At 48.0% G+C, this 25382-nt stretch overlaps 1 protein-coding gene and 1 long non-coding RNA gene across 3 annotated transcripts in view; one reads left to right on the plus strand and one right to left on the minus strand.

The window, feature by feature from the left end:
* The window catches only part of LOC309655211, a 42387-nt gene extending 37803 nt beyond the window's left edge, over window positions 1-4584 (plus strand). For both annotated transcript variants that reach the window (XR_014260652.1, XR_014260653.1), the window contains 2 exons: window positions 3059-3209; window positions 3374-4584. This is a non-coding gene — a long non-coding RNA (uncharacterized lncRNA). The remainder of the gene's footprint in view (window positions 1-3058; window positions 3210-3373) is intronic.
* A 3284-nt stretch (window positions 4585-7868) lies between these two features.
* Window positions 7869-24815, minus strand: TGM7 (transglutaminase 7; the record flags this gene model as incomplete). Its single annotated transcript, XM_082449116.1, is given in 14 exon segments — window positions 7869-10701; window positions 10953-11086; window positions 12922-13082; window positions 13503-13829; window positions 14298-14540; window positions 14982-15085; window positions 16585-16723; window positions 18877-18987; window positions 18990-19053; window positions 19134-19262; window positions 21895-22013; window positions 22604-22849; window positions 23365-23466; window positions 24755-24815. Coding segments are annotated over 14 exon segments (2100 nt in total). The 3' UTR covers window positions 7869-10541.
* Window positions 24816-25382: the final 567 nt, after the last annotated feature.

Here is a 25382-nt window from a genome sequence, read left to right on the forward strand (position 1 = left end):
AGTCATCCCACCTTACCTGAGCACCAGGGATTGAAGAGCAGGATGAACTCCCCAAGCTGGTAGGCCGTGACAGGACCCTGTAGGGATTCGATGTGAACCTTCAAGAGGTACTGACCCACGGCCGCCATGGGAGGGGTGCACAGGCTCACCTCCAGGGAGGTGGCCCCAGTGGTCTCCAGTGAGGCGATCCACGGGCTGGGGCCACGATGACCTGCCAGGCTGAACACAGCCTGAGTCCCCTTGGCCAGGTTTGGCAGTGGTCCTGAGAGGGAAGCAGAGCTGAGGACCTCTGCGGTGACCTCCCACCCCCCAAAGTCCCCCACAACACACACACACACGGCCCCTGCGAGCCAGCCGGGGTCCTTACCAGTCTCAGCCAAGAAGATGATGTTGTCCAGGCCTGGCTGGAAGGTCTGGTTCCTGAAGTACAGGGTGATGTTGAAGGCCTGGCCCCAGCAAACAAGGAGGTGGTCAGAGCTGATCTCCTCCGTGTGGTGCGGCGCGTTGTTCCAGGAGCTTTGGAGGTTGATGAGGGCCACCTCCAGCCCTGTGACAGGACAGCCAGGGGCAGACAAAAGAGCAAGGTTGTGGAGCCTGGTCCAATCCTGTCCACCACTTGCTAGTTGTGCAAACTCGGGAAAGAAACGTAACCTCTCTGAGCCTCAGTTTCCAAGTAGGTAAAATAGAATCCATGATACCAGCCTTACAGGGTTGGTATGAGGATTAAATGAGGCTCCAGGCATGCAAGTGCTTCTTTCTTATTTCTTTCCTCCCTTCCTTCCCTGCTTCTCTGACCCTCTGTCCCCTTCTCCCGTAAGGAGGTGCATAGTTTTCTGCCTCTGTTTGACTCCTCTTGTAGGCCTGGCCAAGTCTGATTGCTCCCTTCAGTCTAGCATGTCTCCAGATTCACCCCAGCATCCACTTTCTTGGACTTAACAGTTTCACTTGACCCTGCACCAGCCTCCAGATCTGGGAACAAGTCCCTGTGGTAGCTGTCCCAGGTTAACTGTCCCTGGGTTAGCTGCTATGCTTGAAGCAATTTGCTGGCTCTCTGACTACCACTAACGCTATGTGCCCAGTGCCCTGGGAGCTGGGATGCTGAGGACAGTCCCAGAAAGACCCACCCCCAGCCTTCTGCAGCTTCCGCTAAAACACAGACTGACCTCATTGTTCTCCAAGTGTGCCTCCCCCAAAGGGCTCCACTTCTGACTTCTCCATGTTTGGCCGTGGTTCTACCACGGTCCCTAGGCACCTGGGTTCACAACTCTTAAATCACAGTTGACTTACCCATCTTCTTCTCAGTCTCTATCCGCTCTTGTGTCATAACTCCCTTCACTCCTTCCCTTAAAAAGTTTGTGGTATCCATCTGTCCCTTTCCAGGTTAACACAATTCCGACCTCCTCACCTCACTCCAAGTGACTGTAACAGCCTCCATCAGGTCTGCTTCCTACTTCTCCACATCACCCACCCCTTAACACATCACCAGATTATCTTCCCTCAAGATAATTTGATCATCCTTTGCTGATGATCAAATGCATTTGGCCATCCTTTTGCTTTAAAAGTCCACAGCCCAACATACAAAAGGCACACTCCTTAATCTGACACTCATGACCCTGCAGACCTAGCCTTAACTTATGCTTGCATTCTCACCTCTCACCACTCCCAGCATGGCCCTCTCCTCCAGCCAATCTACCCCCAAGCAAATGGTAGCCCTGCCTGTTCATGTATTTTGATCCTATAAGAGCCACAACTCAGAATGCTCCTTCACTATAAAGAATTTGTATAACTCAACAATTAAAAAAAAAACTCAAATAAAAAATGGGCAACTGATCTGAGTAAGCATTTCTCCAAAGAAGATACGCAAAAGGCCAATAAACACAAAAGATGCTCAACATAATTAATCATTAGGGGAATGCAAATGACATACCACTTCACATCCACTAGGAGAGCTATAATAAGAAAGACAGATAATACGTGTTGGTGGGGACGTGGAGAAATTGGAACCCTCATGCATTACTGGTGGGATTGTAAAATGGCACTTCCACTTTGAAAAACAGTCCTCAAAATGTTAAACATTGAGTTACTATATGACCTAGTAATTCCTAGGTATATACCCAAGAGATGAAAAATGTATGTTCACACAAAACCTGTTCATGAATGTTGACTGCATTATACATAATAGCCAAAAAGTGTAAACAATCCAAATGTCCATCACCTTCTTAATGGATGAATGAAATGTGGTATAGCCACACAATGGAAAATTATTCAGCCATAAAAAAAGGAATGCTGGGACTTCCCTGGTGGTCCAGTGGTTGGGACTCTGCGCTTCCACTGGAGGGGGCACGGGTTGGATCGCTGGTCGGGGAAGTTCCGCATGCTGCACGGTGCGGCCAGAAAGAAAGAAGAAAAAAGTTACAAACACGATTTAAGAAAAAAAAAGGAATGCTGAATATACTATAACATGGATGAAACTTGAAAATGTTACGTTAAATGAAAGAAGCCAGACACAAAAGGCCACATATTGTATGATTCAGTTTATATGAAATATGCAGAATAGGCAAATCCATAGCAACAGAAGTCGATTAGAGCTTGCTAGGGGCTGGGGGTAAGGGAGAATAGGGCATGACTGCTAGTGGGTATGGGGTTTTTTTTTTTGAGGTGATGAAAATGTTTTGGAACTAGTTAGTGGTGATGCTTGCAAAACTTTGTGAATTTACTAAAAAAGAAAAACAAAACACTGAATTGTACACTTTATATGGGTGAGCTTTATGGTATATGAATTATACCTCAATAAAGCTATTATAAACAAATATGAATCAATTCAACTGTACCAAAATGCCCTAATAAATATTAAACTTTATCCTTTTAACTTCTTTAAGGTCTTTTGATTATTGTTAACATGTACCTTTCTCATAGACTAGTTGTTGTTTTATTATTGTTATTATATAAGAAATATAAACATAATGATCGGTACATTGTAGGTACTCCAATGTTTGCTAGGTTGAATAGAGTTTTCTATTTTTTTATATAATCATCCTGTACTTATTTCATATTTCAGATTCAGCCAATACCTACTGAGGGCCAGTCTACATGTGCTGGGCCCTGTCCTAGGCACTCTAGGACAGTAATCTCATGGAATACTCACCACAACATTGGGGAGATGAAATGTCATGTCATCCACACTTGGAAATGAGAAAACCAAGGTGCAGGTAGGTTAAATGTCTTGCCCAAGGTTAAACCTAGGGTAACTGGCCCAAGTCTGGTGCTCTTTCCATCACCCGGCAGCTGCCACCCACTGCTGGCCTTCACTCGTGTTCAGAAAGGACATCTGACCCACTGCCAGCTGGGAAAGCACTGGGCTTTTTCCTACTAGGAAAAAGAAGCTCACCCTTTTTGGAGACCAACTGACTAGAGAGAGATTGCTAACCGGCCCTGATTCAGGTTGGACACGTGACCCAAACTACTCAACAGGTGTGGCAGCATCTGCCTGAGAGCAAACGCTGGGGCCAAATCTCATCCTCTGGATACATCATGGGTGAAGTTAATCTCTGCACAGGGATTAGTGCTATAGGCAAATATCAGATATTCAAATAGGAGGTACATTTAATATTGGACATATTTATTCTTCTTGATGGGAGTGCAGAATGGGGTGAAATGATCAAGGAGGTAGAAGGGAAATTATAGGAAGAACTTTTAAAGTAATTGATCTCAGGGTCTATCCTAGAGAGACACTCCCACAGGAGCACAAAGAGTCATATTTAAGAATGTGCACTGCAACATTGCTTGTGTAACTGAAAAATGGGAACAACCTAAATACCCATCGGTAGAGGACTGGATAAATAAATTACTTACAGCCATACTGTGGAATACTATGCAAAGTGAAAAATATTGAGTTAAATCTATAGGTACTTAGGGGTGTGGATAGAGCTCCAAGTCATACTGTTGAGTGGAAAAAAATCAAGTTGTAGAAAAATATGTACAATATGATGATACCATGGGTATGCCAAAAAAATAAATAAATAAGAAACAACACAAGATAATCCTATGCATTACACTGAGCATATATATATATGAATATAAATGTATAGACAAAAGACTGGTAACAGTGGTTTCTCTGGAAATGAGCCTGGGTTGGGGTGGCAGTCAGGGGACTGTAGGTTTATCTGTAATTATTGCTTTTTTTTTTACTCCAACTATGTATTCATTATATTTCTTGTATAATTAAAATTCATAAAAATTTAAAAATAAAAATTTAAACACAGGGGCTTCCCTGGTGGCACAGTGGTTAAGAATCCGCCTGCCAATACAGGGGACACAGGTTCAATCCGTGGTCCGGGAAGATCCTACATGCCGCAGAGCAACTAAGCCCGTGGGCCACAACTACTGAGCCCACGTGCCACAACTACTGAAGCCCAGGCACCTAGAACCTATGCTCCACAACAAGAGAAGCTACTGCAATGAGAAGCCCACGCGCCGCAACTAGAGAAAGCCCACACACAGCAACGAAGACCCAACACAGCCAAAAATAAATAAATAAAATAAATAAATTTATAAAAAATAAATTTAAACACAAAAAATAGTAAATGAAGATGAAGCTGTTACATTTGTAGAGCTTTTAGCTCATTCTTATAAATGGTTTCGACTAACCATTTAGTCTTCATAGCAGCTCTTTCTAGAGAGAGGAAGTTGATACAGAAAGAAGGATGGTAGGACTTCCCTGGTGGTCCAGTGGTTAAGACTCTGCACTTCCACTGCAGGGGGCGAGGGTTCTATCCCTGGTAGGAGAACTAAGATCCCGCATGCCGCATGGCACGGCCAAAGGAAAAAAAAAAAAAGAAAGAAAGAAGGATGGTGGTGGGAATGTGAGCCACTGACCCTCTGAAGTGGAGCAAGAAGAGAAGAATAAAGATTCAGAGAATTCTGGAGCTGGAAGACAACTTCAAGATGGTTTGGTCCCTGCCTTATTGGTCAGACATGGGGACTGGAAACTAGAGAATTGACTTGTTCAGTGTCAAAGGGTCAGCTGTGGGACTTCCCTGGTGGCACAGTGGTTAAGAATCTGCCTGCCAATGCAGGGGACACGGGTTCAACCCCTGGTCCTGGAAGATCCCACACGCCGCGGAGCAAGTAAGCCCGTGCGCCTAACTACTGAGCCCGCACTCTAGAGCTGGTGAGCCACAACTACTGAGCCCACGTGCCACAACTACTGAAGCCTGTGCACCTAGAGCCCATGATCTGCAACAAGAGAAGCCACCACAATGAGAAGCCTGCGCACCACAACAAAGAGTAGCCCCTGCTCGAAGACCCAACACAGCCAAACATAAATAGATTAATTAAATTAAATTAAAAAAGAATAGTACCTTGTAATACTATTAAAAAAAGAAAAGGGTCAGCTGTGGCAGAGAGGGCAGGAGCCCTGACCCCCTAATCCCTGGCCCTGCCCCGTCCCACGGGGCTGTGGAAACAGGCATGTTGGCACTCAGCTGTTTAGCTGGTTTACCTGCCAGCCTCTACCTGGTCTCTTGGTTCTCAAGCTACCAATGATTTCTCCTGTTTTGGGGGTTTCTACTCTTTCCGCCTCCGTTCTTTATTTACTCCTCCCTTCCTCTGAATCCACGCTCCTCTTGACTTCCTACAGTCTCTCTGACTTCCTTGGTCCTGAGCTCAGCAGCCCCATGGGCCTTGCCTACCTTGTGCCGTGGTGGCTGCCTTCGGTTCCCGGGCTGCTCCCCGCAGAACAGCTGGATGGCCTGGAGCTTCAGGAAAATGGTCCTGGAGTGTCTGCTTCCCCTTCCACCCCCAAGACTCCAGGAGACACCGAAGGCGGCGTGGCTGCTGCACCACCACTGCTTACTGCGCAGATCACAACTGGTTTTCTCACTTGCCCTCCGGTTTTTCTTGGCAGCAGTGTGCAGCTGAGAGGAAGTGTGGAGGCCAATGAACCATCAGGGCCTTGAACCATGTGAGCCTTTGGTAGCTCTTGAGCAATGCGGCACTCCCTGGCCGGTGCTGTGCCGTGATGGGGGAGCCAGGTGGGCTGGTGGGGCCTCTAGGAGGAGGGAAGAGGCCCTGTGCCCCTGCAGGGAGGAGTACCAGGGTCCCAGGACTGTAGGTCACATGAGAGAGCTCTCAAGCCTAGAACTTGGCACCTGAGCCCTCTCTTTTATCCTGAAGAGTCACTTTCTGGACATCAAATGAAAACGGAACCCACTCTGGAGCACCCCTTGGTATGATTTGTTGGTATTTGGTTTTTGGCAAAGATATTGTCTTGAGTGAGACCTGTCAGGTCCAAGGTACATTTCAAATAAAAGCAGTAGAAAAAGAAAATGGGAAGATTTATGGAGGAGCTTTGGAAATAGGTGAGAGGGTGGGAATGCCAGTGATGACCTTGATTCTAGTAAGACAAGTACAAGTCTCTGGAGGAAGAAAAACACAGATGGGGGAAGAGAGGCAGAAGGAGCGGGGAAGGGCCCTTCATAGGGAGTGGGTGGCACACAGGAAGCCCCCTGCACCCGCACCGGCCCTACCTTTCCCTCCTGTGGGACCCTTCCCCCTGCTTCCCCCGCTTTCTGGGGCCCTAAACATCTCTCCTCAGGAACCTCGTTCACCAGCATCCATCCTCCCTCCTGTCTTTTCAACTCTCCCTGTCCCCAGTCAGCTCTCATATGCAATTCATCATCTGACATCTCCACACCCACCTTCAGTCCAGAATGGAACTCCTCCCCTCTCCCCTTCCTCCTGCATCTCTGGTTTTGGTGAGCGAGGACAGTGCCCGCCCAGTCACTCAGGGGGAAATCTGGGTGCCCCCTCATCCTTCTCCGTCTTTCTGCCCTCCCTTAGCCCAGCAGTCGCTGAGCCCTGTCCAGTCCTGATTATCTCCTGCAACTGGCCCCTCCTCCCCATGCCCTTGGCCCTGCCTTCATTGAAGCCCCCTTGCCTGGACAGCAACTGCTCGCCAGTCTCCCACCCATTCTTCTTCCAAATGAGTCATCAAAGTAAGTTTTCAGAAGTGCCGATTCAACCAGGTTGCTCTCTGCTTAAGAGCCAACAGAGGGTAAAGTCCAAACTTCTCAACATCAGCTTCAAAGCCCTTCAGGAACTTTCCCTTTCCCTTCCTGCCTGAAGCCCAGGGAGGCCAAACCCCTTCAGTTCTCAGATGGAGACCTGCACTCCGGCACCTCAGTTCTCCCGCACATGCATCGCTGGTCTCTCTCTTTCTGAAATCTTCTCCCCTCACTTGTCTACTTTCTGCGTCCAAGCTCAAGCATCAAAGTCTCCCTGACACTCTCTCTACCATAACAGGCTCTTAGGGGCACCCCCTTTTACATTTCCTATCAGTCTACTCACATTATAAATACTTACCTATGTCTCCCCCAGTCCCCCTTGAGGCCATGGCCTGTGTCTTACTAACATATTCCCAGGGCTTAATCATGATACTGGCTAAATATTAAAACTACTAGTAGAACTAACTAGTAATAGCTTTTAAAGAACTGTTTTACTTTTTCATGTGCACTATCCCACTTAATCTTCACACCATTATTTAATGTCTTTAATATTGTGCTTCACAACTTACAAAGCTCTTTAAAATATACTTTCTCATTTGATCCTCACAGCAACCCTCTGAGGGGAGGTGGGGTTGGCACTGCTTTATTGTTGCTAGCATTTTGCACCCGAGGGAGCCAGAGCTCTTTGCTTTATATCAGCAGGGACCCCAAAGCCACCAGCCAAAAGGACATGAGGACAACGGTCTCCGTGAACGCCATGGGGGATGGGAAGACCAGCAGTCAGGAGACAAGGGTGCTGGCCTGGTTGTGCCTCTTTGTTGCACAGCCCAACACCCCTGCCTGGCCCAGCCGGCCCCGGGGGGTTATTAGGATGAAGATGGAGAGGCAGGGTCGCTCAGGACCTAATCGCAGGGCGCTCTGCGGCAGTGGGCATGAACTCCGGCATCCTGGGCCCTGGGGGATGTCGGAGCTGGAAGAGAGCTTTGAGACTGTCAAGCTTGTCCAAATGAGGTGGGAAGATGAAACCAGACAGGCTTCCCACGTGAAAAAAAGAAAAGAGGAAAACACAACAGTGTATTTTTTTAAGCCAATTTTTAGGTGGGGAGAGGAAATTATTTGCAAGGTTGACTGGGAAGGCAGAGATGGCTAACATCCCCATTCCCCTTGGAGACCTCTGGGAGGCCCAGGAGGAAGCCAGCCCACTGTTCCCCCTCCAGTGACACAAGTGACACAGCCTGGGAGCTCTGTGCCACCAGACCTCCTGAACAGGAAGGGCAATGACTAAACAAAGGAGGACTGGCGCTCAGCAGACGGAGCAAGGTTTCAGGTTTCCGCAGGCACCAGCCCAGGTTCCAGGTCTCCTGTGGGAGGGCAGGGCGGGGAGCCACCTGGAACACAGCAGTGACAAGCAGTGATGGAGCCAAAGGCACTTAATGGGGATGGGCACAGCTGGTACCCAGGGTGGAGTGCAGGAGTGCAGGCTCCTGCCCTTCTTGCCCAAAGCAGCCTGCCAAAGCAAAATAAATAAAAAGCAGAGAGGAGGAGGAGGAGGAAGAGGGGGAGGGGAAGAGGGTGGTGAGAGAAACCAAGTGAACCTGCAGAGCCACCGAGCAGGGTGCGGGGGGCAGCAGGTTGAAGGGCCCACTCTGAAAACCTGCAGGAAGATGCTCTCCTCTTCTGTGTTTCTGGATTTTCTAAATCCCGTGATGGAGATAGGTCCATTTGTAATGATAACTTTAGTTTTTATTTCCTTATTGAGATATAATTGACATATAATATTGTATTAGGTTAAGTTTATATTCATCTGGTATGGTGTGATGTGATCACCATCACAGCATCAGCTAACACCTCTATCACGTCACGTGATTATCATTTCTTTTTTTGTGGTGAGAATATTTAAGATCTGGTCTCTTGGTAACTTTTAAGTATATAATTCAGTATTGTTAATTATAATCATCATGCTGTGCATTAGGTCTCCAGAACTTATTCATCTTCTAACTGGAAATTTATATCCTTTAACCAACACCTCCCCAATCCCCTGCCTCCACCCCCTGGTAACCAACATTTTACTCTCGGTTTCTACAAGTTCAGCTTTTCTAGATTCCACGTATAAGCGGTATCACACAGTATTTGTCTTTCTCTATCTGAATCATCTCTCACTTAGCATAATGCCCTCAAGGTCCATCCACACTGTAGCAAATGGCAGGATTTCCTTCTTTCTCACGGCTGCCTAATATTCCATTGTATACACCACATCTTCTTTATCCATTCGTCTGTTGGCAGACACAGGTTGTTTCCATATCTTGGCTAGTGTCAATAATGCTGCATTGCACACAGAGGTGCAGCTATCTCTTCGAGACAGTGATTTTATTTCCCTTGGATATATGCCCAACAGTTGAATTACTGGATCATATGGTAGCTCTATTTTTAATTTTTTGAGGAGCCTCCATGCTGTTTTCCCCAGTGGCTGCACCAGTTTACCTTCCCACCGACAGTGCACACGGTTTCCCTTTCCTCCACAGCCTCACCAACACTCATTATCTCTTGTCTTTTTGATGATAGCCATGTAATGATAACTTTCAAAAACACGATGAAAGGGGGGGAAAGACCAGAAAGATAAGTGTCAGATGTTAGCAGAGATTTCTTCTGGGATGGGGAAGCTATCAGTGATTTTTCTTTTGTTTCTTTTCACTTTTCTGTTCTTTCCAAATTATTTAAGAAGAGCACAAATGATCTAGAGAATCACAGGAAGAAAATATGAAAGAGTGGCTCCCTGTTCTTAAAATAACAAAAACACACGATGAAGGAAGAGAGGCTGAGGAGCGTCAGATTGGGGAGAGGGAGCGGGTGAGGGAGCAAGAAGGGGAGATGGGGTCAGGGAAACTGAGGCCCTGTTTTGGGGGACAGCCCGCTACAAAGTGCTTTCCAGTCATCCTGGGACCACTGCGAGTGGGCCCTGCCCCGACGTCCCCAGGCTCTCAGGCCGGCAGCAGCTTCTGGCCGGTCCCCGCAGCGCCACCGTGTCCTCCCAGCATGTCCGGGCCGCCCTCCCCAGACCTCCCTCCAGCCTCTGCTTGCGGGCTCACTAAGACAATTTAAATGGAGAGACCTGGGATCTAGGATTCCAGAGAGGCTGGTTTAGAGGGGATCACGCTGCACTTATTTTGTGGCTGCAGATCTTGCAGGAGGAGAGAGAAGACGGGAAGAGCAGGGAGAGCCCAGCCACACAGGTGGCAGTCAGGCCAAGAGGACCAGCCAGTAGCAATAAGTAGCTTGTTAGCACAGAAAAAGGAACACTGATGATAGATAAAGCATTTTTATTGTCTCTTCCTGAGATGCACAGTGGTTCTAACAGCACTTCCTTCACCCCCAGGCAGGCAGGGAAGAGGACAGAGAAGGAGCAAAGATAACACCACACCCTCAGGAGGAGAAGAGAGCAAAATGGGCCTGGAGGGGTAGGGGGGCTGAGAGGGTGTCAGGAGGGGGGCAGGGGAGGGGCTGGACGACTGGGAAGGCCTGAGGAGGTGGGTGTGAGGCTCAAGAAGCCCTTCCTGCAGCAACGAAGATGTACCTGTAGCCCTTGATCTCCTTGATCTCGTTGCTGCTGATGAGGACTTGCAGCTGGTGGGGTCCGGCTTTGATGGGGTAGAGGTCCAGTTGAATTTGGATGGTGTGTCCGGCCACCAGAGTTCCAAGACTGAAAGTCAAAAAGGGCCTGTTAGAGCCTTGAGTAGCTGCTTGGGTGGGTGATCTGGTTTCCCCTCTTCGTCGGTAGCACCTCCCACCCCCACCACCCCCCAACACCACTGAGCTCAACCTTCCCCAAGGAGGGTGGGAAGGTGGGGGAAAGGAGGCACCATCCAGGAGACTAAGGACCATCCTATGACCCCACGAGGCACCCCCTTATCTAAGACCAGCATGAGACAGGTGGATAGCCATGGTACTTACTCATTTGTTATCTGCCCATTGATGAGGCCACTGCCCTGCAGAACCATTGTGCAGTGACTCAGAGCCACCAAGAGGGTATTGGTGAGCGAGATGTGGAATCTCAGGGCCTTGCCCACCTCGGCCCTCTCGGACACCTGTGTGGAGAGAAGACGGGGATATCATGGGCAACTGGCCTCATTTCCGCACTCAATTCAGCAACCTCACTTCCCCATCCCTCTGATGACCACCAGGGACTGCTCACTTAGCACGAAGACACTGCAGGGGCGAGAACATGAGCCCACAGTAGTCACGGTTAACACATACACTGGCCTGCCTTAGAAGCTCACAGTACTACCGGAAGCCACCACCAGCTGGGAATTGGCACCAAGTGAAATCTATTTACCTCCCTCTCATCTAGCTCAGGATGGCAATTAGATTTCCACTTAAGTGCCAGCTCCAATCCGTTAGTTGTGGCTGATAGGAATGGTGTGTTAAAAAGGATCCTGAGGACAATCCAGAGCCAGTGAGAGGGTCGTGATTGATTAGTAGTGTCTGACACAGGCATGGGATAAGGAAGTGGTGTCATGTGTGCCATCCATGTGCCACCGGTGATGTCACTCTGAGGCCCAAGTTGCAGGATATGTTAATGGCAGAGCCAGGACCTGACCCAGGTGTCCTAGACCCCAGTCAGGATCTTTCTCCCATGCTGCTCTGTCTTCATAACCCACTCTGAGTTTTTCCAGGTGTATTCAGTGCATCACAAGTGAGGTCTGTGTCACAGGGCAGCATGGCCTTGACTTGTGAGTGGGAGGCAGGGATCCATCCTACTCACTTCTAGAGCCCCAGCGCCTAGCACAGTGCCAGCCAAATGATGGATATTTGGTAAACGAGTGTTGAACTGAAATGACTCGACCACCCAGATCATACTGGGGGCATGTTCTGGCTCAACCAGAGAATCGAGGAGAAGGAAGAACACATCCTGACTTCTCTGGAATTCAAAGAAAAGAAACAAGTCCTTTGTACTCTAGTAAGTGTGCCAAAGTTGAACAAGGTCAAAATAGCTTTGGCATCCAGCATGGCCACACAAATCATCCCAGGGCTCCTTAGCAATGGGGACCAATTAATAGCCTACTTGGCATCTGATGTGTTTGCATTGGATCCTGTGGTAACCAGGGCTTTGTGTAATGGGCAGGGCCCTCACCTCAGCCCCAGGCTTGTGTCTGCTCTTGTGGTTCTGCTCTTGTGTTACCCCCTCCCCCCTCATGGAGGCTGCCTGCCATCACTTGGCCTGACGACCTCACAGCATGCCCAGGTGAAAACTGTCAGGTGGCCAGACGGTTCTCTTTCTGGCGGGGGTGGAGGGTGCTGTTGACAGATCCACCAGGTGCACAGTCAGGTGGGGATTAGGCAGTGGGCAAGGCCTTCAGGTAGGAGGGGAAAGTGGGGAAAGGAGGCTTCAGAGGAAGAAAAACCGTGGATATAGGACATGGAGATCATCCCTGCCCTCCCCCATTTACCCTTCCCTCACCTGTATTCGTTCCTCATGCAATTGCCTTGCCAGCCACTCAAGCCTCTGCACGTGAAATGTGAGGCTCACCTTTCATTTGTTTCCTTCTTCCTTATCACCCCTGTCTTATCAGGTGACAAGGAATTTGGCCTGAGTTTCTCTCTCAAACCTGTCTTCTCTACTCCATCTCCCAGATACTGCCTTTCTTGTCTCTTTGCCTCTGCAAAGCTACTTCCTTACTTAAAATGCCTTCAACTCCACCTCGTTTCTCTAGAGTGTCTTCCTGTGCGTCCTCTGTAAAATGTCACCTCCTCTGGGAAGCCTCCCCTTTGCACAGAGTGCAAGGGACCACACCATACTGCACTTTAATCACCTGTTTGTTGTCCAAGGCAGGGACTGTGCCTTGTTAGCTGCTGTACCCCCAGCCCCTGAATTGGGTGAGTCAGAGGGCCCCTGGGCCCCATCTCTGTCCAGATGCCTTACCTCAGTAGATAAGTGGGGAGGCCCCAGGGAGATATCTTTTAGGACCAGCATGAACCTCCCTGTCTCCTCCACCTTGGCTATGCCAGACACACAGATCAGCTTTTCATCCATCGGTTTGTTTCTATAATTGTTGTAGGGTAGCAAGAGTAGCCACTGTGTCTCTAAGCACAGACAAAATACATCTTGAGTCCAGGAATCGGTCTCAGAAAGAGAGAGTGAAAATGTGTATGTGTGAGAGAGGAAAAAATAGTTTGTGTTTGAGAGAGAATATGAGTGTGAGTCTACGTGTGTGTGTGAAAGTGTGTTTGTGTGTGTGTGTAAGAGAGACAGATAGTGCTTACCCTGCGCCCCCGACCCCCAAGGTCACTGCTGTGTTTCACCTGGTGGGATGGCATCAGAGGTACAGTACCTGACATTCAATCTCCTGCCAACAGCAGCTTCACTGCCCAACGTGTGTGCATGTGTGTGTGCGTGCACGTGTGTGTGTGTGTGTGTGTGTGCGTGCGTGTGGGGGGGTGCCTTGTTCATGGCCCCAAGCTTCCCTCCCTGTATGTGCCTTTCCAGGCCTGCCTCATACTCACTCTCCCCGAAGTCCAGGGTCAAGTGCACTATCTGTCTCCAGAGGGGCTCCCAGGTGCCACCGTAGTGCAGCAGGGTCTGCGCACAGAAATGCACCACCAGGCGGATGGGCCCCTGGGGTTGGGCTGTATCTGCCAGACTCCGGGCATGCAGCTTCGGCAGCAGGTCCTGGCCCCACTCAGGCTTCCTGGTAGGGTAAAGCTGCAGCTGTGCCGGCTGATCCTCAAAGCCCCCAGACCCCAGCAAGTCCAGGAAGGGTGAAGAGGCCCTCCAAGGGCCCAGCATTTTCCAGGAGGCCTTCGTGAACACAGATCGCTCCTCAGCGGATCCTGACAGAAAGGAGAGCCAGGAAGGACATCAGTGGGGAGGGGTCAGGAGGACCAATGACCTTCTTGCTGGAAACAAGGCACCCAGCAACTCCCAGGTCCCCTCCCGAAGCCTCAACCACAAGAATAGCTGCCTAAGGAGACAATACAGCATGACGGCTGAGAACAAGGGGATTGGTGTTGCTTGGTGCTGGGCTCAGACCCTTGCTCTATCACAGTCCCTTCATCTCTTGGCGCTCAGTTCAGTCACATATAGCCCAGGGATGTTTCCTTGCCTCATAGAGTTGCCAAAAATTTGGGTTAAATGAGTTCCTGATTATAAGCACTGGCTGGTGTTTTTTGTCATCTTTTGCGGAGGCGGTGGTTAGGTGGTGATGGTTGCAACGTGAGAGCCATCCTCATGTCCCTTGGGAGGCAACACAAAGCAGGTGACAGCTGCCCCCCTCCCTGAAACACTGGGGCCCCAGGCACCTTCTGGGTACTTGTAGGAGCTGGTGATGTTCTGGCTCTGGTCTGACCCTACCATCTGGGTGCTGATTTCCTTCCCGATGGAACTGATGTTATGGGCCAGGATTTCCTGGGCCTGGCCATCCTCCAACAGCCAAACGACTTCACCGGCGTTCACCTCAGCATACACAAATGGGGTGTCGTAGGGCAGGTGGACCTTCCCTTCCCTGATGGCCTTCACGGAGGCAGGGCCACAGTGGAACGACCCTGTTCAGGGAACAGGAGTTGTGGACCACTAACTTGGCTGCTGACATATGGACCAGGGCCTGGGGGTTCTGGCCATGGGAGGTAGAGGTAGGGGGATGGGACGGGGAGGGGCAGCGGCATTAACGACCCTCATCCACGGGGTGCTGTCCGGTTCCCATTAATTCAGCTGATGCTCACAGCCACCCTGGGAAGCAGCGGTCATCACCTTCATCTTCCCTACTTTACAGGTGAGGAAACAACTGAGAGCCCAGTGACTCATCAGCCCATGCAACTGTCAAAGGCAAAGTGAGACCCCTGACCCGAAGTTGTCTCTGCTACGACTTCGGAAAGCGGACGAAGTGGGAAAGGCATCGTTCCTTTCTGGCCTCCTGCTCACGGGGTCAGTCACCCCGACCAGCGTCCCCACTGAGCCCGGACCCTTCCACAGTGGTCTGCTCTCACCACTGCTGGTTTGCTGGGGAGTGGGGTCCAGGACCTGCCACCCGTTGTATCCTGGAGGGAGATCTTTCCGGATCATCCAGCACTCGTTCCAGACATGGAAAGTCCTGCAGAAAGCAGTAAGGAGAAAAGGATTGACGTTTTCAGAGGATTTGCCAGGTATCAGACCCTACACTGAGTGCTTTATATCATTGTTTCTTCCTTTTTTTTTTTTTTACATTTTATTTGGAAGTAATTTCAAGCTTATAATAAAGTTGCAAGAATAGTACAAAGAACACCCATATACCCAGTTCACCTATTGCTAGCATTTTGCCCCGTTTGCTTTATCACTAGCTTTCTTTCAGTGTGGATGTGGAGATTTCTTAGAATAGGGATCTTCCCTTGCGTACTCTTGTACAGTTATCAACCTCACACATTTAATATTGATACTATCCTTTTATCTAGTTTACTGTCTATATTTCAATGTTGTCAGCTAATAATGTCCTCTATGGCAGGGGTCCCCAACCCCCGGTACCGGCCCGTGGCCTGTTAGCAACTGGGCCGCGCAGCAGGAGGTGAGCGGCGGCGAGCGAGCGGAGCTTCATCTGCCGCTCCCCATCGCTCGCATTACCGCCTGAACCACCGCCCCGCCCCTTCCGTGGAAAAATTGTCTTCCACAAAACCGGTCCCTGGTGCCAAAAAGGTTGGGGACTGCTGCTCTATGGCATTCTTTTCCACCCAGTTCAGGATCACACATTGCATTTAGTTGACCAATACCCTTTGTGTCCTTTGATCTGGAAGAGTTCCTCCGGCTTTGTTTTATCACATTGACATTTTGAATACAGTATTTATTTATTTATTTATTTATATCAGAGTGGCCCTCATTTTGGACTTGCTTGCTGTTTCTTCATGATTAGATTCAGCTTATGTGCTCACAGACAGAATTCTACACAAGTGACATGTCCTTCCTAGATACACTACTGCTCATTGACCCAGAGAAGTTTCAGCCCTCGAGGAGCCCAGAGAGGGAGGGAGCTCCAAGGACAGCAGCTAGTTCTCATACAATTCAAAGGTCTTACCTGGAAACTGGCTGGAAAAGCAAAAACAGGAAATCAGATGTGGGATAGAGCAGAGGAGAAAGGAACCAGAGGAAGCGACTAGAGATCCAAAAATAAAGGGACACACAGAGACACAGACGTATATATACATGCCTGCAGAGAGGGAGTGGGGCAGGGAGAGGAGGAGTCAGCAGAGACCAAAGGAAGTATGCAGAGGCAGCTAGTCCTGGCTTTGCCCTGACAGAGAAACAGAGAAATGTGCAAACAGAAAGGCTCAAAGAAGGAAGAGTAAGATGAAACCGATTTTGAGGTCAGTATTCAGAGGACGCACAACCTATTCATTTGGTTGCCAGCTTCAGAATACATTATCCCATAGTCTTCTGTCTCTGAAATGAGCTTGATGTGATGATCTGATTAGCCAGAACAGCTTTCTGGCTGGGGGACTTATTCTCTGAGCATTGGCAACAATGTACGGGGCAATATTTCCTCAAGGCCAGAGAGCATCAGGTCAGAATTTTCCTACCCTACCTGGAACGGAGCAGAGACCTGTAGGAGACAGTGCCCCTTACCATATTTTGTCTCGTTTCTGAGTTGGCAACATCTCTGCATGTTGGTCATAGTAGGTGTCGATGGTCAAGTTTGCATCCACGTTGTGTGCAGAATGGAAATTGGAAATGACACGGGTTGGAACACCTAAGCATCTCATTACTAAGAGAAGAAAAGCATGGGGACTAACTGAGTTTATTTCAAGAAGAATCATTGGTCTCATGTGCATACTTTCTCACTTTCAAGCTGGAGGAGAGAAAAAGGCCAAGATTCTTGCAGATCCATACCTGTAACTCCTTTATCCTCAGAGCACCTCACCCAGGCCCAGAACCTTGTGGCCTACCTGCCCTATCCATAGTCTCCATTCCACCAGGAGAAAGAAATCATTTGAGGGTCACTTAACAATTAACAACAACTCAATTTATCATTTAGGGATTTTTCCATTCAGCAGCTTTCCAAACTAAAAAAAGAGAACCTAAACATTTGATAATTCGACAGAAAAATTTTAAAAATTAGACCTATGCTGTGGCCAGAAGAGAAGCTGTGTGACCTTAGGTAACTGGCTTAACTTCTCTGGCCCTTTGTCTTCTTAAATGAAGAGCTGGACCAGATGATTTTCAGTTCTGAAATTCTGGATCTGTAATTATACTCAAATAAAAGGGTTTGGAGGAAAGAGAGAAATCAAAGCACAGATAGAAGAGCCAGATAGACTTATAGAGATATGTGGAAGACAGCGACGAAGGGAACCTTGCATGTACGAGGCAATGACCGTCTTTGATAAGACAACAGCACCCTCTTGTGGCTTCTCAGGAATCACACAAAGCAGCCACTACATCATCGTCATCCCCACCACCACCACCACACACACTTGACCAGGGCCAGATGAAATTAAGGCGAGAGCCAGGTGTGACCTATGGAACACAGGTCCCCACCTCTGCAAGCAAGGTGAGGAGTTTAGAGAGAGGTTTATCCCACCCCTGTCCTGCTTAGGAGCAGATGGTGCCCACTGAGGCTGCTGGGAGGATTGCAATGCTTTGAAATGTAAGAGGTCTGTTAAGATTGACCAATCTTTTTGTTTTGATTCATTGAAGATCCCCAAAGGACGCCACCTGTCCACAGTCGCCTATCCACTCCCAGCACAGCTCCTGGGCTTTTCACAAACCCTTAACCCTTGGTGAGAGTTAGACCAGGGCTGCAAGTGGCCAGAGGCAACTTGGCAGGAGCAGCTTTCCCCTCACTCAAAGGTCATAGACTCTAGGGCCTAGCCGTGGTGAGAGGCTCGGAGGTGGAGCAAAGATGCAGACCTAGACCTTCTCCCTCTCTTTGCAGGGTCTAAAGACCTGAGCCCCCCTCCTTCACACCTGCCTAGTCAGGGACATCCCAGCCCAAGGCAAATTTTCCCGTGAAAACAAATGAACAAAATGAGGTCACTTGATTTGAACACTCATATTTAAACCTCTCCACTGTCTGTAGCACAGTACATAACTGTGTTATGTACTGTGTACATAACTGCCAAGCTATGTTGCCCCTCTCAGAAAAGTCTAGAACTTTGTCTTTGGACCCTGTCTCTGTCCTCCCCATTCTGTGCTCCCTCGGTCTCCAACTCAGAGTCAACACATCGGTTCAGTAAACATTTCTTGAGCATCACAATGTAACAGGCAGCACTGTGCAAGGTACTCCTGCCTCTTGGGGGAAGATAGGCAGGCACCGCAGTGCTTTCCATCTTTCCTTCATCTTCACAGATAATCTGATCAATGACTTGGGACTAAATTGTAAGTAACTGATAATGCATAAAACATGGATGCTCCTTAAGGGTAGTCAGCAAAGTAGTAAATCTCTCATTGTAACTCCTCAAGAATCTCTCTGAGAAGTGTTTGGGAGCCACCAGCTCTGCCCGCGGATGAGATCAGGCTCCCAGATTATCTGCTTGCACCTCAAGCTTCCCTCAACCTGCCCCTGACTCCAGGCTCACCTTGAGCTGAGAAGCCTGAGCAGGTGTCAGAAAGAAGTCAGTTTTGCCTCCACTTTGGGACCACAAGCTCCTCTATCCAGGTGACCATTTTAATAGCCTAACTGCTCCATCAAGGAGACTGAAGAGTGGTTGCAGCAGGTCACCCCTTCCCTGGTTATTGCAGGATTCCTTGAGACTATAGAGTGTGCTGGTTAAGAGCCAAGTGAGCACCACTCCTTAGCCATGGGGCTGTGGACAGGCCACAGTTAACTCAGGTGAAGTGGAGATAATCCCAGCCCGACCTCGAAGAGTTATCACGAAGGGTCAATAAGTGATTCTGCATTCCCATCTCCCCCTCACTCACCGGTACACGTAACAGCTGCAAATACCCAGCACTGCCCATACCTCACAGGCTGCCCGCCCCTGGCCGCCCACTGTCGCAGGATGGCCACGCTGCCCGTCCACTCCAGTGGGTGACCCCCTGGGAGTAGTCCTCTCTCCAGCTCCCCTGCAGCACACCGCTGTCGTCATTGCTGTTGATCTGCAGAGGAGAGACAGGTGGGTTTTCGCGGTGCGGTGGGGGGGAAGCTCAGGCAGGGCCGGGGAAGCCTCTGGCCTTACCACGGCGCTCACCACCCTGCAGACATACACTACATTGTTCCACTGGGAGTAGTCTTTGGATGGGCTCTCTAAGAAGTACAGGCTCTTGTTCAAAATCTCAAAGCGGATATCTATGATGTCCTCTTCAAACTTCCAGGGGATTTCAAGGAAGAACAAAGAGAAGAGTAAAAACGTCTAGAATTCTGAAGCCAAGTCAGTAACGCCGACGTTTAGGGGTGGGGCTAAATATCAGACAAGTTCCTGCCTTCAAAGAGCTTGTAAGTCTCTTTGAAAAAAATACCAGAAAATTCCCAAAAGCAAAACGTGAATTTGCTGCACAGTGCCAGCAACTATTTACATAGCATTTACATTGTTTTAGGTGTTATAAGTATCTAGAGATGATTTAAAAGTACATGGGAAGTTGTGCATAGGTTATATATATGCAAATACTATGCCACTTTATTTTTTATTTATTTATTTATTTATTTATTTTGGGGGAGTGAAGTTGAAAATGTGTTAAGATTCAGAATCTTGAAGAACTAACCTGTGTGTTTCTGGTGGAAAATGCAAATGGATTTTGGAGAGATAAGAGTCAGCTGAAGGCATCAGAGAAGGCTATTGGAGCCGGTGGGCTTGGAAGGACAAGGTAGACAGGAAGAGAGCGGGGTGGAGGCGTTCACCCAAGGTCTTTGGGCTGAAAGGTACCAGAGACAGAGGCTCAGAGATTTTCCTTCTGGAGGACTTGCGAGAGTAGGAAAAGATCGGATGGATACATATAAGGCCAGGCACGTGAGGAGAGGGAGAAGAGCGTGGAGAACCTTCAAATCAGCTAGAGGGCTCAGTGCTGATGGTGTGAGCACAGGAGAAGCCAGTGTACACTCATGACACACGTCAACAACATGTATTTGCTACATGTGTCGTAACCCTTTTGGCTGCCAAATGCCCTGGTATTTTTCTAAGTTTCAAAAAATTACACAAGTTGTTGGAGAACAGGGAACCTGATCTTCCTCAGCAAGGCTCCCTGCTTCCTGCCCCCAACCCACTCTTCCCTCCCGGTGGGTGTGGACAGGGCTGAGAAGGCAGTGGGAGGCGGAGAGAAACTATCCCAGCCACGGCTGGTGGTCGAGAGTAGAAAAGTTGCCCAGAGTCAAAGGTCCCCCGCTGTGTACCCTAACTGGATATTTGGTGTTATTAAAGAATTGCTGTTCATTATTTCAGTTATAATACTGTATTGTGGCTCAGTTTTTCAGAGTCATCATCCTTTAGAACTATATTTGGAAGTATTACTCGATTAAATGATATGGTAATTTGCTTCCCAAAAATCCAGTGATGAGATGCGAGGAATGGGGGAGAATACACCAGGGATCGGCAAAGTTTTTCTGTAAAGGACCAGATGATAAATATTTTAGGCTTTGCAGGCCATAGGGTTTCTGTCTCAACTACTCAATTCTGCCATTGTAGCATGAAAGCAGCCACAGAGGATACCTACATGAATGAGCGTAGCTGTGTTCCAATGAAATGCTATTTATTAGACACCGAAGTTCGAACTTCATGTAATTTGCACATCACAAAATACAGTTGGCCCTCTGTGTCCGTGGATTCTACATCCATGGATTCAACCAATAGGATCAAAAATATTAGGGAAAAAAATACCAGAAAATTCCCAAAAGCAAAACGTGAATTTGCTGCACACTGCCAGCAACTATTTACATAGCATTTACATTGTTTTAGGTGTTATAAGTATCTAGAGATGATTTTAAAGTACATGGGAAGTTGTGCATAGGTTATATGCAAATACTATGCCACTTTATTATTTATTTATTTATTTATTTATTTATTTATTTATTTTTGGGGGGGTGAAGTTGAAAAGAATAGTTTTATTGCTTTGCCAAGCAAAGGGGGCCACAGAGGGCTAATGCTCTCAAAACTGAGTGTCCCGACCTGGAGGGGGTAGTGAGGAGTTTTATAGTAATGGTTCAAAGAGGAGGGTGTGATCAGCTCATGGACTTTCTTCTGATTGGTTGGTGGTGAGGTAAGTGGGAGTCAGCATCATCAACCTTCTGGTTCCACCCGGTCCTGGGTCCTGCCAGTTGTGGCAGCATACAGTTAACTTCTCCCACCTGGCAGGGGTTTCAGTATCTGGTTTCAGGACTTAATGAAGCTCAGGTTCTTGATGTCTCATGGCAGAAAGAATTCAGTGAGAGACAAAGTGATAGGTAAGAAGTGGATTTATTTAGAGAGAACTACACTCCACAGACAGAGTGTGGGCCATCTCATAAGGCGAGAGTGGCCTATGCTACTTTATATAAGGGACTTGAGCATGCTTGGATTTTGGTATCTGTGGAGGCGTCCTGAAACCAATCCTCTGCAAATACTAAGGGATGACTGTGTTATTTTTTAAAAATTCTTTTTTTTAGCAGTTTAAAAAGTATGAAAACCATTCTAAGCTCTTGGGCCATGCAAAAACAGGCAGTGGGCCACATCTGGCCCACAGGCTATAGTTTGCAAATCCCTGATATAGATGAAACAAAATACACCATAAATTGATCACTGTTGAAGGTAAGAGGTTCATGGAGGTTCATTATAGTAGCCTGTCTACTTGCATTATGTTTTAAATTTTTCATAAAATATTAAAAACTGAGAAGGAAAGACATCTCCCCTTCCCTCCTTGTGCCTCTCACTGGATGGGAAATTGGTCCAGCACTGCACATCCTGACTTCTGTTAGTGGCACTTCATAACCTAATAGAGTTGTCTAAGGCCCACTTCAGGTGACAGTGTTACCTGCCCATAGTTCCAGGGCCAGGGGATGATGACTCTTTCATGACCATTGTAAACAAAGCCATAGTCCATCATGATATACTCCTGCAGCAGTATTTCACTTGGCAGGTAGACGTCGTCCTCTGAGCAGTTAAGAATAGCAGAGGGGGCAAAGCCCCAAACCAAAAAACAAACAGTGATAAAATTAAAAACATTAATGACAGTATCTTGCTGGATAATCAGATAAGCAATGGCTTGATGGCAATAGAAATCAGGACTGGACCCCTTAAAAGTCAGTGTGCTTTTCTAGAGGCCAGTGATATAATCTATACTTTAAAAAAAGATGGTCTTTTCTTGGTTATAAAAGCAGCAAGCTTTTCATAGAGACGTGGAAAACATGGATGACAGAAAGAAGACAATGAAGATCATCCCTTCTTACTACTCAGAGACACCCATCGTTACATTTTAGTGTATTCTGGCTGTGCTCTCTTTCTCGGCACATATATGTAATTCGGATCATATGTGTTCCATTTCCTGATTGATTTCACTTAACATCACACCATGAACATTTTCATCATGCCATTAAAAATTCTCTGTAAAGATGATGTTTAGTGAGCACATGGTAACACATTGCATAGATGTGCAGCATTTTATCTTCAGGGCTTTCTAAGTAGATCCTCACAGAGTGTTCCCAATGGATCAGTTAGAATTACAACCTGTGAGCAAGTTATACCTGCACTCCAAGGGTTAAAAAGCAGGATGAAAGTCCCCAGAGGGTGGGTTGTGCTGTGACCGGGGCCCTGAGAGATCTCCATCTTCAGAGTGTAGGGACCAATGACTGCATCGGCCGGTGTGAAAAGGGAGACAAAGAGCGAGTTGGCATGAATGGTGAAGTCAGAAGCACTCCAGACATTGCCTTGTCGGGCCTGGGTGAGCAAGAAGGTGGCTCGGGTTCCCAGCAGCACTGTGGGCTCTGGTCCTGTCTAAGAGAGAATGACCCCAAAGTGAGGTGCAAAATCTATGTGACGCGGTTTCAGGGGAACTGGGAGGACCCTTACCTTCTCCTACCGCTTGATAATCCTTTTACTGCCACTGGGTGTCCTTGGACACGCACTTAAGATCTGTGGGCCTCAGTTTTTTAATCTGTAAAATGGGATCGTAGTAGTACCCACCTGAAAGTCTTGTCACAGGGATTAAATGAGATAATGTGTGTGAATTTTTAGCACAGTGCCTGTTGTGTATTTAAAAGTTGTCTGTTATTATCACAATCTTAGTTTGCTGAGTTGGCCAAATCTTTTCTTAACAGCACCAATAGGGTCCCGGGGGTCCCAGGAGAAGAGAGGGGAGGGCGGTTCAGAAAGGAGAGGCAGGGGCCCTAGAGGTGAACTTTGTCTTGGGGAGGGGTGGGCTCACCTGTCTCAGCCACCAAGGTGATGTAGTCGGTCCCAGAGTGGAAGGGTCAGTTGAAATGCAGCTGGATTGTGAAGGACTCACCGTGGCCCACGATGAGCCGCTGCAGGCCCATCTCCTGCGTGTGATGCTCCTGGTTGTTCCTGGCGTTCTGCAGGTCGACGGACCTGAGCTCCAAGGCTGCCACTGGGACGGGGGATGGCGGGGGGACAGGTCACTGCCCAGCTGTGGCTCCCCGGGCTCAGCATCCCCTGCCACTTCTTGACATTTCGTGGCACCTGGCTCTGACTTGGGTAAGATTGCTGTCCAGGTCTTAGCCCTCTGCCACCTGCCCCCTAGTCTCAGGACTCAGCCTCAGAGAGCATTTCAGCATCGTGATCCCGGTGACCTCTGGACCTGGACCTGGAGCCACAGTGCTCGAGAACTGGGGTCCCAGACAGCACAACGTTTCCAGATAACTGAAACTTAACCTCAAAGTGCCGCCATGCACTCTTAATCACTTTTGTTGACAATCTTTCTAAAAATTACTCTGTTATCCTGAATGATAGAAGAAAGAGCATACTCGAATTTTGTATGAATTAAGTCAATGAGCTGACTGGAGGCTGGGACCTCAGCTACAGGAAAGTCCCTGCTTTAGGATATGGGGGAGGGTGGTCACCTCAGGGTTATTTGCAGCTTATTTCTTGCTTCTCAGCCATGTTGCAGGTGGATGAGGGTACTGGCTGCTTCCTAGGATGTACACTTAGTGTGTAATTTTAAAACTCTCATAGCATAATGGGCAAGGTGCAGGCTCTCACCATCTTGGCTGTGAGACCTTAAGCAAGTCACTTAAGGTCCCTAGACATCAAAAAAATGGTGACAATGGTGTTCCTACCTCCTAGAATTCACGTGGGCATTAAGTGAGGATTCACAAGTAAAGACCTTAGCATAGTGGCAGGTGCAGGGTAAGCACTCAGTCATCAGTAGTTGCTCTTAGTACTGATAATAATGCAGCCTCAGATTGCATTTGCTTTGCTATTTTTGCTGGTGATAAAAATTCATTAGGGGCTTCCCTCGTGGCGCAGTGGTTGAGAGTCTGCCTGCCAATGCAGGGGACACGGGTTCGAGCCCTGGTCTGGGAAGATCCCACATGCCGCGGAGCAACTAAGCCCGTGCGCCACAACTACTGAGCCTGCGCGTCTGGAGCCTGTGCTCCGCAACAAGAGAGGCCGCGATAATGAGAGGCCCGCGCACCGCGATGAAGAGTGGCCCCCGCTTGCCGCAACTAGAGAAAGCCCTAGCACAGAAACGAAGACCCAACATAGCAATCAATCAATCAATCTTTAAAAAAAAAAAAAAATTCATTAGGTCCTTTCCCCCAGTAGTACCTCAGTTTATCTCAGTGGTTCTCAACAGGGGCAATTTTGCCCCCTGGAGGACATTTGGCAAAGTCTGGAGACATTTTTGGTTGTCACAACTGGGGAGAGGCTGCTACAGGTGTCTAGTGGGTAGAGGCTGGGGCTGCTGCCAAACAGCATCCTAGAGGAAAAACTCATGTTTGCTCCAGCCAGTTTTTGTGCCATTTGCATTTTGAACTTTTTTCACATAAGTTCTTTATATTTTCACTAAATGAGTTCACTTTGATAGTTTTAGCCCATCTTTGTTACCTGGCTGGATTTTTTTTTTTTGAGTCCTCTTATTCTTTCACCTAAATGCTTTATCTTACTATCTGGGAACTGGCTAAACAGTCTTCCAGGTCTTTGTCCAAGTCATTGGTAATATGGTGGTTCTAAGCATTAAGGCTTAAGTCAGAGGCCAGTGGAGTATTATTGTTGGAGGTTCCTTCCACGTTAACACTGAGCCATTAGGAAATACTCTTTAAGTATAGTTGTTCAACTAGCTGTGATTACATCTAATTCTTTATGTGAGGAAATTGGATTAGGTGTTTTTAAATTTCCTTCACAGTCTAAAATCAAATCCAGCTTTCATTTTGCATCTTTCCCACAAATTTGTCAAACATCTGGCTGAAAACAGAACGTGCATGATGGTCCCTTGACCCTCCCTCCTAGTAACAATCTTTCCTTGAAGCAGATTCAAAGATGAATCACTGGATCAAATAGTAC

Source organism: Balaenoptera physalus (assembly GCF_965194825.1).
Source record: "Balaenoptera physalus genome assembly, chromosome: 2".
In the NCBI taxonomy this organism is placed as follows: domain Eukaryota; kingdom Metazoa; phylum Chordata; class Mammalia; order Artiodactyla; family Balaenopteridae; genus Balaenoptera; species Balaenoptera physalus.